Below are 12,438 nucleotides of genomic sequence, written 5' to 3' on the forward strand. Positions count from 1 at the left end.
AAAAAAAAAAAAAAAAAAAAAAAAAATTGCAAGGTGATGTGGCAAGTGCTGCTGGAAGAGCTGCAGCAAGTTATCCAGAAGATCTAGCCAAGATCATTGTTGAAGACGGCTGCCTTAAGCAACATATTTTCAGTGTAGATGAAACCACCACGTATTGGAAGAAAATGCCATCTAGGACTTTCATAGCTGGAGGGGAGGTCAGTGCCTGGCTCCAAAGCTTGAAGGCCAGGCTGACCCCCTTATTAGGGGCTAATGCAGCTGGTGACTCAGTTGAAGTCGGTGCTTATTTATCATTCCAGAAATCATAGGGCCCTCAGGATTACGCCAAATGTACTTTGCCTGTGCTCTTAAATGGAACAAAGCCTAGATGACAGCATGTCTGTTTATAGCATGGTTTACGGAATATTTCAAGCCCACTGTTGAGACGGACTGCACAGAAAAAAACAAAATATTTCTCAATGACAATGCACGTGGTCACCAGAGAGCCCTGGTGGAGCCATACGAGTGGATTAATGTTGTTTTCCTGTCTGCTAACATCATCTGTTCTGCATCATCTGTTCTGCAGCCCACCGGCCAAGGAATAATTTCCACTTTTAAGTCTTATTATTTGTTATTATTATTTTAAAAATTTTCAGTTTTAGAGATGGATTCCTGCTGTGTCGCCCGGGTTGGAGTGCAGTGGTGCGATCATAGCTCACTGCAGCCTTGAACTTCTGGGCTCAGGTGATCCTCCCACTGCAGCCTCCTGAGTAGCAGGGACTACAGATGGGCACCACCATGCCCGGTTCATTTTTTTTTTTTTCAGGTTTTTAGAGACAGAGTCTTGTGACGTTGCATAGGTAGCTGGTTTTGAACTCTAGGCCTCAAGAGATCCTCCTGCCTTGGCCTCTTGAATAGCTGGGATTATAGGCATGTGCCACCATGCCTAGCTCTAAGTCTTATTAAATAATAAAAAATAGAAATACATTTTAAAATAGAAATACATTTTGTAGGCTGGGTGCGGTAGCTCACACTTGTACTTGCAGCACTTTGGGAGGCCAAGGTAGGAAGATAGCTTGAGACCAGTTGGAGATTAACCTGGGTAACATACTGAGACCCTCCACATCTAAAAAAAAAAAAAAAAAAAATACATTTGATAGCCAGGAATAATGGCAACAAAGGATTTAGACTATGACATAGACTTGGTTGAAAAAGCACCAGCAGGATTTGACAGGACTGACCCCCTTTTTTTTTTTTTTGAGACAAGTTTCGCTCTTGTTGCCCAGGCTGGGGTGCAATGGTGCGATCTCGGCTCACTGCAACCTCTGCCTTCCAGGTTCGAGTGATTCTCCTGCCTCAGCCTCCCAAGTAGCTGGGACCACAGGCGCCTGCCACCATGCCCAGCTAATTTTAGAATTTTTAGTAGAGATGGGGTTTTACAATGTTGGCCAGGCTGGTCTCAAACTCCTGACCTTGGGTGATTTGCCCACCTCGGCTTCCCAAAGTGCTGGGATAATAGGCGTGAGCCACTGTGCCTGGCCTGACCTGAATTTTGAAAGTTCTACTGTGGCCAAAATGGTATCAAACAGCATCACATGCTACAGAGAACTGTTTTGTGAAAGAGTTAATTGAAGCAGAAAACTTCATTGTTACCTTATTTTAAGAAACTGCCACAGCCACTTTCCACAACCACCACCCTCGTGAGTCCGCAGCCACTACCACTGGGGCAAGACCCTCGACCAGCAAAAAGATGAGGATTTGCTGAAGGCTCAGATGATCATTAGCATAGTACGGGGCCAGCCGTGGTAGCTCATGCTTGTAATCCCGGCACTTTGGGAGGTCAAGGCAGGAGGCTCACTTGAGGCTAGGAGTTCGAGACCAGCCTGGGCAACATAGTGAGATTCCGTCTCTACAGAAAAAAGAAAAAAATGTACATGGTATTTTTAGATATATGTTATTGTACACTTAATGGACTATAGGATAGTGTGAACATAACTTTTCTATGCACTGGGCAACCAACAAATTTGTGTGACTCGCTTTATCAAGTGGTCAGGAACCAAACCCCAAATATCTGAGACATGCCTGAATTTATATTGTTTGCTCTCTGTCTTCCTCACTAGATTGTAAGTTCCCTGAGGGCAGAGACTTTTGCCTGTTTTATTCAGCCCTTAGGCAGTGCCTGGTGCACTGCCACCCCTTGGTAAAGTGGTAGCATCCATGCTGGTAGGGATCTTTTAAGGTAAGGAGTAGGGGCTGGGCGCGGTGGCTCACGCCTGTAATCGCAGCACTTTGGGAGGCCGAGGCAGGTGGATCACCTGAGGTCGGGAGTTCGAGACCATCCTAGCCAACATGGAGAAACCCCATCTCTACTAAAAATACAAAATTAGCTGGGTGTGGTGGCGCATGCCTGTAGTCCTAGCTACTCGGGAGGCTGAGGCAGAAGAATTGCTTGAACCCGGGAGACGGAGGTTGCGGTGAGCCCCATTGCACTCCAGCCTGAGCAACAAGAGTGAAACTCCGTCTCAAAAATAAAATAAAATAAAAAGATGAGGAGAGGTGACGTTTCCAACAAAACAAGTGACTGCACAAAGGAGTGGGGAAGGGGCTGGACCCAGGCACTAGGGACTCCAGGGCTCTGCCCTTTGTCCTGTTCCAGGCCGCTCCCTGAGGGCTAGGCTGGGTGGAGCTGGCAGGAAGGGATGTTAAGGCTGCCAGAAACTCGCCAGGAATCCCTGGCAGAGGGCACTAGGGCAGGGGCAGGCCCACTGGGGCCGTGGGTGCAGACTAGGGCAGAGGTAGGGCAGAGGGGATTTGGCTTTGGGGGGTGTCCCACTGACTGGGCACTGGACCTTTCTTTGCCCTAAAGATCTTCTGGACAGCTGAATCCGATTCCTGGGGACTGAGCAGGAATAAGGAGGGCGGTGGGGAAGGAAGTGGGGTGGGGGTAGATGGGGGATGGAGGAAGGGTCAGGTCTGGGGCCTGGGAGGAAGCAAAGGCTTCTGAAGCCAGGAAGCCTGGAATCAGATGCAGGCGGGGACAATGAGTGGCTGGATAAAAGAGCAAACATTGCACCAACAGTCTCTACGTGCCTAGTGCCTGGTCTCTTTGTGTGTGTGTGTGTGTGTGTGTGTGTGAGAATTTAAAAACAGGGATCAAATCTAGCTATGTTGCCTAGACTGGTCTCGAACTCCTGCGCTCAAGCAATCCTCTTACCTTGGTCTCCCAAAGTGCTGGGATTTCTTTTCTTGTGGTTTTTTTTTTTTTTTTTCATTCTCAAAGGAGGTGATGAGATTTCTTTATGTGTTGTATGTGAAGTGACTCATGTCACCTGCCCCACAACCCATGAGGGAGGGACCATTATCATCCCTTTTGGCAGGTGACAAAATTGAGGTACAGAAAGGTGACATGATCACTTGGGGTCACACGGCCAGCAGGGGGCAGCTCCAGGGCAGCGCTGCTGATCTCTGCTGTTTCTGTGTGCTGCTCCCTCTGTCTGTGCTTCAAAGTATATGCTTTCTGTCAGGTGTGAGGGTGTCTGGGGTTCACGTGTACATATGCACCTCTGCAGGTATGTGTCATGGCTAGCGTGTCCTGGCCTGTGTCCGCTGGCATTGGTACATTTGAAGGTATGAATGTTTGTAGGCAAGTGTCATGGCCTATGTGTGTTTCTTAGCCTGTGAATGTATCTGTGTCTCTGTTTCTCTTGGCCTGTGAGCTTGTGTGGGCGTATTTGTTTATGTATAAACGGATATACATGCTTGTGCGTGTCTTGGTCTCTGCATGTGTGTTGAGAACAAACCTCTCCCCATTTGCTTAAGCTGGAACCCAGGATGTCATCCTGGCCACCTCCCCACACTTCAACTCCCATGTAATCCATTCCCTAGTCCTTCCTGCCCACTCTGCCTACCAAAGGCCTATGGAACCTGACCCTTCTCCCCACCTCCACTGCCTCCTCCCTGGTGCAGGCTGTAGCGTCATTATCTGGGTGACTGTGACAGCTCTTTATATAGTTCTGATTTTGTTCTCCTTGATTTGTTGTCTGCATAGCAGCCACAGGATCCTTCTAAAACATGAATCTGTTCACACACTTCCAACCCTTCCACACCCTCTCCCTTGCTTTCAGGATAAAGTCCCCAATCCTGGACATGGCTTCCCAAGCCAGGTACCATCCTCCTCTCTCTCTCTCTCTCTCTCTCTCTTTTTGAGACAAAGTCTCATTGTTACCCAGGCTGGAGTACAGTGGTGCCATCACAGCTCACTGCAGCCTCAACCTCCTGGGCTCAATTGATCCTCCCACCTCAGCCTCCCAAGTAGCTGGGAATACAGGTATACCCGACAATGCCTGGCTAATGTTTGTATTTTTGGTAGAGATGGGATCTTGCTATGTTGCCCATGCTGGCCTCAAACTGCTGGATTCAAGGGGTCCTCCCACCTTGGCCTCCCAAAGTGCCAGGATTACAGGTGTGAGCCACTGTACCCAGCTACCATCCTCCTCTCTTAACCTGCCTGCACTGTTTTCTCTTCCTCTTCCTCCTGGCCCTGGCTGAGCTCCCTCTGCACTATAACTCAATGTTTCCTCAAGCCTCAGGTCTTTCTCCATCCTGTCCACTCTGTTCCCCTGCCTGCCCCCTGCACATGTAACGCCTGTCCATCCTTGGGTCCAATATTGCCTCCTTGGGAAGCCTCCCAATTCTATCTTCCCAGGGTATTTTTCTCTGTTGTATTTATCACAGTTTACAATTATAGTCTTATTTGAGTAATATCTGTGTCCCCAGCTCAACTGTGAAGCTGTTCTTCTTGCTACCGAGAGCCCAGGCCTGGCACAGCTCAGTGTTCAATGAATGTCTGCTGAACGAATCTGTGTGACTGGAACCTCTTGGGCCCAGAATCAAATTTGGGCCCACAGCAGTTGTGGGCCCACAAACTCCCTGCCTGGAGGAGGCTGGGGTAGCCATCTCTTTGCCCTCACTGGCCAAGTAAGGAAGCCTAGGCGGCCTTGGTCCCTCAGAGCCCCAGTGTCGTCATCTGGGAAATGGGGTGATCATAAGGACACTAGCCTCATCCAGTTACTGGCAAGATGAAACTGATGACGAGGATTGCTCCAGCCAGCCCAGATGCCCTTGAGGCAGGAGTGAGGTCTCATTAATTTATCTAAAGCCTGGCAAGAGGGCGGGGCCTCAGAAAATAATGACAGGCAAATCTTGGAGTTTGCAGGAATGAGCCTTTGTGAATGGCTCATTTTGCAGGGAGCCCTGCCCAACTGGATTCTGACTCCTCATGACAACCCCAAGGGAAGCATGATTATTATGATCGCTGTTACAGTTCACACATTCCTTCAGTTATTAATCCAATAAATATTTGAGTGCCTATTTGCCTGGCATACCAAGCTCTGGAAGTACAGGGTAAACAAGGCAGATACAGCCCTGCTTTTAGGATGTTCACTGTCTAGTGAGAACTAACAGTAACAATAACCTTCAGTTCTCCTGAGGGTTTGCTGTGTGCCTGTGCCAAATGCTCTACACTCACTCTAACCTCACAAAAGGAGGTACTCCTATCATCACACCCATTTTAGAGCTCAGAAAGCTGAGGCAGGGAAAGAGGGAGTCTCCTGTCCAGCACATTAAAACCTCCAGCCTGAGGAACCAGATCTCCAACGCCCACGTTTCTTAACTACAGTCTGTACTGCCTCTGGGTATGCTATGCTGGTGTGAGGCTCAGTGTCTTGCTGTGACAGCGAGTGCCCTTGGGCTTCAGTCTGTCTGCCCTCTGAGCCTGTCTGAGCCTGCGTGTGTCTGGAGCCAACTCCAGGTCTATTCTGGGCTAATGATGTGTTCTATGGCAGGGGAAGCAATGAGTTTGGGGTCCCGGGGGCTGAGGGGTGGTGTTAGTTTCCTTCCTGCATGGGAACTTCCCACAGGTCCCCATGCTGATTGATAACTGCTTGTAACTGAGGACCTGCCCCTGCCTGAGGCTTGCAGCATTTCTGTTGGTCTGTCAGCCTTTGTTCCGCCTTTTGAGACCTGAAAATAATGTGACACCCTAGAGAAATCAGGCCTTCCCTTTTCCTGAGGCAGGTGTGCAGGTCTGAAGCCAAGCCAGGGCCACTTGTCCTGGAAAGAGTAGGGGTCAGGGCTAGGCCACAGTGGAGCCGGCTGAAGCAGGTGGGCTGACAATGAATGGATGGATGGATGGACGGACTTGCCGAGTGGGAGGCCGGGACTGCGATGAGCTTTACTGGCCCCGCTGCACTCTACACTATGGGTACCCCTTCCTCCTACCTCTCCTTGACTCACCCCTAGACTTCCTGTTTGAGTAACACCTGCTACCCTCCTTCCCCCTTATCCTCTCAAGAGCGCTGGAGCCCTGAACACCGGCGCTTGAACCATTCCCCAGGTGGAAAAACACTGAGGGCAGCCGTTGCCCTTGGTCACACGGCGAATACGGAATCCGAGCGGGAACCTTGGTCCACGAGGCTCGCATTCCGGACTCTGCTCCCAAGCCGATCCGGGAGTCAGCTAGTCCCTGTGCCAGGGTGGGCCTCTCGGCTCTCACATCACCCCCTTCTCACAGTGGATCATCCCGTTTTCCCCGCAAGCGGCAATGGGCCAGTCCGCGGACCCCCCCACTCCTCGTGGCAGTGGGCCAGTCCACGCTGTCCCCACTCCCCCGCAGGATGTACGAGGTTCCTTCTGGGCTGCTGCCGGTCTCCGCGCGCTCACCTTTGGCCTTGCCTTTTCGCCACCGCCGGCGACCGCGGCTCCTCGAGCTCTCTTTGGCATTCTTCGAGGCCGGGGCCATAGCGGCCTCGGCGGGTTCCATGCCCCCGGCCGACTCCATCAATTCCCCGCGGTCCTTGCGCGGGGGCCAATTCCAGCCGCGAGGCCCTGCCCGGAGGGCCAATCCTCGCTACACACTACCGTCGGGCCCCCCTATTACCCAATCCTGAACTTGCTATTCTCTGCTCCCTAGCCAATCCTGGTCTCCCTCCGCTGCCGTGCTCCGCCCCCAACCGCCAGAATTTAAGATCTGGCTCCGCCCCCTATCGCGCATTAAAGGGCTCGCGGCCAACAAAAAGGAAGCCCTGGGGGCGGCGAAAAGCGTCCTTCCGGCAGGACTAGTGCGGAGCTCCGCGGGGAGCACCCCAGCAGGGAAGTCCCAATCTTCCTACGTGCTGGGAAGCCTCCCATGTGCTGGCTCAGTCTCGCCATCCCACTCACCTTCCCAGGGAGGGATCCCCTAGAACGCGGCCCGGCCCACCTTTTGAAGGGGTGAAAGTGGGGCGCCTCTGGGCCTCTGCCTGGGGTGGGGGCAGGCCAGGTCCTCTGCCAACTCAAAGACGAGGCGGGGCGCCAGCGCTGGAGGCGTGGCTGTGCCTGACAGCCGTTGGAGGAGGGAGCCCCGCCTTCCCTCTCCTGTCTCCTAGTTCTCCTATTGCGCTTTTCCTGGGGGATCTTTCTCCCTCTGTCTCCGCCTCCCAGTCCATGCTCCCGAGAATGGGGGTGGTGGGTGGTGGTGGCGGCGAGGACGCTCGGCGACTGCGCACTAGCTTCACGCCGCGGGCCGGCCCAAGAGCGGAGGTAGAGGGAACGACGCATGCCTGAGAAAAGGCGGGAAACGGAGGAGGCTCGAGGCTTGCACACACGCACACAGCTAACTGCTTCTGGACCGCCTGAGAGGCGGCCTCGCCCGCCGTGGCGGTGTGGAGCGGGTATTCCGTGAGACTGTGTTCTGGAGGCCTGGAGAAACAGCTTTCCATCCTCAGCACTGGGGAGAGCAGGCCTCAATCCCTGTCTTTGCCTGCTGCCCCTCCTCCTTCCCTCTCAAAGCATACCCACCAGCCCCGGCTCTGAGAAACGCGTTATCCTCTTATCAGCTCTGGGAGAGACAGGACGGACTGGCCTCTGGGCGGTGGGGCCGCCATTGCCTGCCCTCTGGACCAGGGCCTCACAGATGCCCTCAACTTCAGGATTAGGGCTGCGTTGCTTTTTCCCCCCACGTCAGGGGACTTCAACAAGTAACCTCCAGTTCCATAGATAAAACTTGCATTCCTCCCTTCTCCATGGCAGGGGTTTTGAGCCTAGAGAAGGAAGATCGGAGCTTCCTGGGGCTCCTATGAAGCAGGCAGGGGGCAGCACTGGGCCCCGGGAAGAGGCGGAGAAGGCGAGAGAGCGCCTGCAGCGAGCCCAGAGCCTTGGGCCGTTATCTTCTGATGCTGCTCCCCTAACTTTCCTGCCGTCAGCCCCTGACCTTGCCTGAGACCTTGGCGGCTCCTGCACCTCCTCCCAGCTCCTCCTTGCTGAGAACACAACCCGCAAGGCCATTCCGCCTCCCTGGACTGAGTCCCCTATGGCAGCAACCTGGCAGGAAGCAGGTGTCTTCCTGGCAGCAGAGGACAGACCTGGTAAACTGAGGGACTGCTGATGCCCTGATGTTCTGCCTAGCCTGCATGGAAACTCCAGAAGGGTAAGGTCCCATCTGGCATTGTATTGCTGGGACTTATGCCTGTGTCTGCCCCAGAGCTGGTGCTCGGTCAGTTTCTGTGGATTGATGAATGAATACTGGCAAGAGGGCCACTTTCCTGGTCTCCTGGTCCCTAGCCCAGAGTGCCTTCCCACTCTGGGATTTGATTTTCCCCCAAATCCTCTGTAGGGAGGGAGCCTGGTCCAGGGGAGGAAGACCACGGCTTCAAATCCTGACTTTGCCACTTCCTAACTGCATGGCCCTGTGCAAGAACCCTTACTTCTTTATTTTTCTGCCTCAGTGTCCTCATTTATAAAATGAGGATGTTGGCCAGTTGCTCGGTGGCTCATGTCTGTAATCTCAGCACTTTGGGAGGCTGAGGTGGGAGGCTTGCTTGGGGCCAGGAGTTCGAGACCAGCCTGGGCAACATAGCGAGCCCATGTCTCTAAAAAAATGTAAAAATTAGCAGGGTATGGTGGTGCACCTGTAGTCCCAGCTACTCGGGAGGCTGAGGTAGGAGGATCGCTTGAGCCCAGGAGTTTGAGGCTGCAGTGAGCCGTGATCATGCCACTGCACTCCAGCCTGGGCGACAGAGTGAGACTTCGTTTTTTCTTTTTTTGAGATGGAGTCTTACTCTGTCGCCCAGGCTGCAGTGCAGTGGCGCGATCTCGGCTCATTGCAACCTCCACCTCCCGGGTTCAAGCAACTCTCTGCCTCATCCTCCCAAGTAGCTGGGATTACAGGCACCCGCCACCATGCCTGGCTAATTTTTGTATTTTTAGTAGAGACGGTGTTTCACCATCTTGGCTAGGATGATCTTGAACTCTTGGCCACAAGCAATCCACCTGCCTTGGCCTCCCAAAGTGCTGGGATTACAGGCGTGAGCCACTGTGCCCAGCTTTTTTTTTTTATTTTTTATAATGGGGATGTTGATCTTTATCTCAGGATTGTTGAAGGATGACCAGAGCTAACCTGATACACCATAAGTTTTTAGTATTTCTTACGTAAATGAATAACTGTCCCTGAGAGGCTTCAATTCCTCCAGGTTCAAACTCACCTGTATCCTGGTAGTGTCTGTGATTCTGGGCACTAGTTTTCTTATGTGGCGATGTCCCACCATATCCTGACATCACTTTATAACCAGATTTTCTTTTGAAGGGTAGCTTCACTCCCTGGGCCACCATTCCACCCATCGTGGCTAGAGACTCTGTGTCTGAAGATGATCCCACCTCTGATTCTGACTCAGAATCTGTGACCCACTCAGAAAGTGCCTTCCACTCTAGGGCTGATCGCTGTTTGGATAGTTCCTGCAGTTTTGTTAGAAATCCCAGCTCTATCAAAGATCCTTGCTTAGATTTGGCTCCCTGGACTGGAGTTGTTTGCTGGTGTGACTGTTCAGGTGTCTCTTGGGATGTAGATTCAGTCGGGGCAGATGGCTCCCTTTTGGCTCCAGGTTTAGCCTGGGCTGCAGGTGTTGATTCAGCTTCTTGTTGAACTGGAGGTGGCTCTCCCGGCCCAGACCCTGGCTGGGCTACATGTCTTTCTCTCAATGCTGTCTCCTGTTGAGTTGTAAATTCTTTTCCTGGCCCAGATCCCTGCTGGGAGGCTGGTTCCTGTTGAGTGAGGGGCACCCTTTTGACGTGAGGTGATTGCTGTGGTGCAGGCTTCTGTGGGGCAAGAAATTCCTCTTGTGAAGCGGATTTTTGTTGGGCTCTAGGATCCTTCTGGGATTCAGCATCATGTTGTGCAGGGGTCTCCTGCTGGGTGAGGGGTCTTTGCCTTGAATCAGGTTCCTGTTGGGTCTTCGATTCTGGCTGGGCTATGGGTGTCTTTTCTGGCTCTGGCGTGGTTATAGGCCTCTGGTGTGGCTCAGGTTGCCAGTCTGGCCTAGATGCTGACTTAGAACCTGGCTCCATTATTACTTCCCTCACGGGAGATATTGATCTTCCAGGTTTCATCCTTCTGGGCTCCCACCCAGCCCTCTCTCTTCACAGATATCTCATTGATTCCTCATGATGGCATGTTCCCTTGGGTTTCACTCCATCCTGGCATCACTGGTCTTTTTAAGGCAGCTGGCAGTGGGCTGATCACAGCTGGCCCCCAGTAAGTAGTGAACTCTGTGCCTCTTTCTTTGGTGGGAGGATTAGGACTAGGAGAAGGCTATGTGCCCAGCACTCTCTTACAAGAAGGGAGGGGCTTGCTCTCTTGTGTCATAAATAGGGCCCCAGGGCCCCACCCCACCTACCACTCAGTTAAAGTGTTTCTTCTCATAAGGCAAGCACCCCAGTTTAGGCTTCTGTGTCATCTGGGATGATAGAAGCCAGATGCTGGATAAGTATTCCTTTTTTCTCTCTCCTTCTGATGTTTGAGGAAAGCGTCATTCAGGGGGCAGTCTCTGTAGTTGTTGTAATAATTATTTCCTTCTTTGTTCCTTCCTACAAATGGTTGCCAGATTATTTATTTATTTATTTATTGAGACAGAGTCTTGCTCTTTTCCCCAGGCTGGAGTGCAGTGGTGCCATTTTGGCTCACTGAAACCTCCACCTCCTGGGCTCAAGTGACTCTCCTGCCTCAGCCTCCCAAGTAGCTGGGACTACAGGCACGCACCGCCACACCTGGCTAATTTTTGTATTTTTAGTAGAGATGGGGTTTTGCCATGTTGGCTGGGCTGGTCTTGAACTCCTGACCTTAAGTGATCCGCCTGCCACCCTCCCACCCCAGGTCTCCCAAAGTGCTGGGATTACAGGTGTGAACCACCACGCGCAGCCAGGTTGGCAGTTTAATTTCCTTATATTGTCACTCTGATCATTTAACTCCCATGCTAAAAATTAATGTCATGTCCTCCCATCTTTATAGCTTGAAGCCCTTCTGAATGACATTTGAGATACTCCATATCATCTCTCTAGCCCTGAACTATGATCCTGTACTCAGGGCTCCAGTTTCCAGAGATTGGAAACTCAAAGACAGTGACCACTGATGACGATAACTGATAATGATGATGGTAATGGTGATGATATTAGTTATAAATACCAAAGGCTGCCTAAGTGCTAAGAAACTGTGCCAAGTTTTTTTTTTTTTTAAACCTATATTATGTTTAGTAAGACCATGTCTGGTTCATTGGTATACTTTTTTTTTTTTTTTGTCCCACCTAGCTCTTACCTCACAAAGATTTGTTGAATGAGTGAAAGATGAACAAGTAGGCCAATGGAGACAGAGTGAGGGTCTTGGTGGGGAAAAGTATATGTAGAATCTGCATTCAGTCTGCAGTGAATAGAGTAAAATGGGTCATCTGGATGTGAATTGGCAGACCCCATTTGAAAGAAACAATTTTGATCTGTTACATTTAAAAATATTTATTGACTTCTGTTTGCTACTTTCCTGATTGTATTTAGGTTAAATGACACCAGCTAGGAAGCTACACTTTCCTGGAATCTTTCAGATAATTAAGCCTAAGCCTGGGTAAGGGGAGGGCACAGGATAAGACTGACGAGAGAAGAAGGTACTAGAGAGAGCAACAACCAAAATGATCTTGAGAAACATGCTTTTTGAGAGCACTGAAATGATTTAGGGGTGGGTACAGTGGAAGAGTGAGGTGGGAGAAGAAGAGTGTCTGGTAGATGTGCTCACTGTCTTCTTGACTGAGAATGTTTAATAGGAAGAGTGGGAGCTCAGAGCTCCTACAAAGGCAGAACAAAGCTTCTTAGCTGACATTGTTTGAGAAATTGCTGGCAGGCTCTGGAATGCTTGTTTTGTTTTCTGTGGTGCCTTTGGTGTCCTAGGGTGCAAATAAAGGGGAGAGGCTAGTGTTAAAAACATTTTTAACATTTCTTTCTTTTTATTTTTTATTTTGGAGATGGAGTCTTGCTCTATCGCCCAGGCTGGATGGAGTGCAGTGGCACGATCTCAGCTCATTGCAACCTCTGCCTCCCGGGTTCAAGTGATTCTCCTGCCTCAGCCTCCCGAGTAGCTGGGATTACAGGTGCCTGCCACCATGGCTG

The 12,438-nt window shown here is 51.2% G+C and overlaps 2 protein-coding genes across 2 annotated transcripts in view; both read right to left on the reverse strand.

Moving 5' to 3' along the window:
* Window positions 1–10,623, reverse strand: part of LIPE (lipase, hormone-sensitive) — a 39,947-nt gene extending 29,324 nt beyond the window's left edge. The window contains exon 1 of the mRNA XM_011936595.1: window positions 9,498–10,623. Coding sequence (XP_011791985.1) covers window positions 9,498–10,398 — 901 coding nt within the window. The 5' untranslated portion in view covers window positions 10,399–10,623. The remainder of the gene's footprint in view (window positions 1–9,497) is intronic.
* A 1,149-nt stretch (window positions 10,624–11,772) lies between these two features.
* Window positions 11,773–12,438, reverse strand: part of CXCL17 (chemokine (C-X-C motif) ligand 17) — a 21,917-nt gene continuing 21,251 nt past the window's right edge. The window contains exon 4 of the mRNA XM_011936544.1: window positions 11,773–12,215. Coding sequence (XP_011791934.1) covers window positions 12,118–12,215 — 98 coding nt within the window. The 3' untranslated portion in view covers window positions 11,773–12,117. The remainder of the gene's footprint in view (window positions 12,216–12,438) is intronic.

Source organism: Colobus angolensis, unplaced genomic scaffold, assembly GCF_000951035.1.
Source record: "Colobus angolensis palliatus isolate OR3802 unplaced genomic scaffold, Cang.pa_1.0 Scaffold154, whole genome shotgun sequence".
Classification (NCBI taxonomy): domain Eukaryota; kingdom Metazoa; phylum Chordata; class Mammalia; order Primates; family Cercopithecidae; genus Colobus; species Colobus angolensis.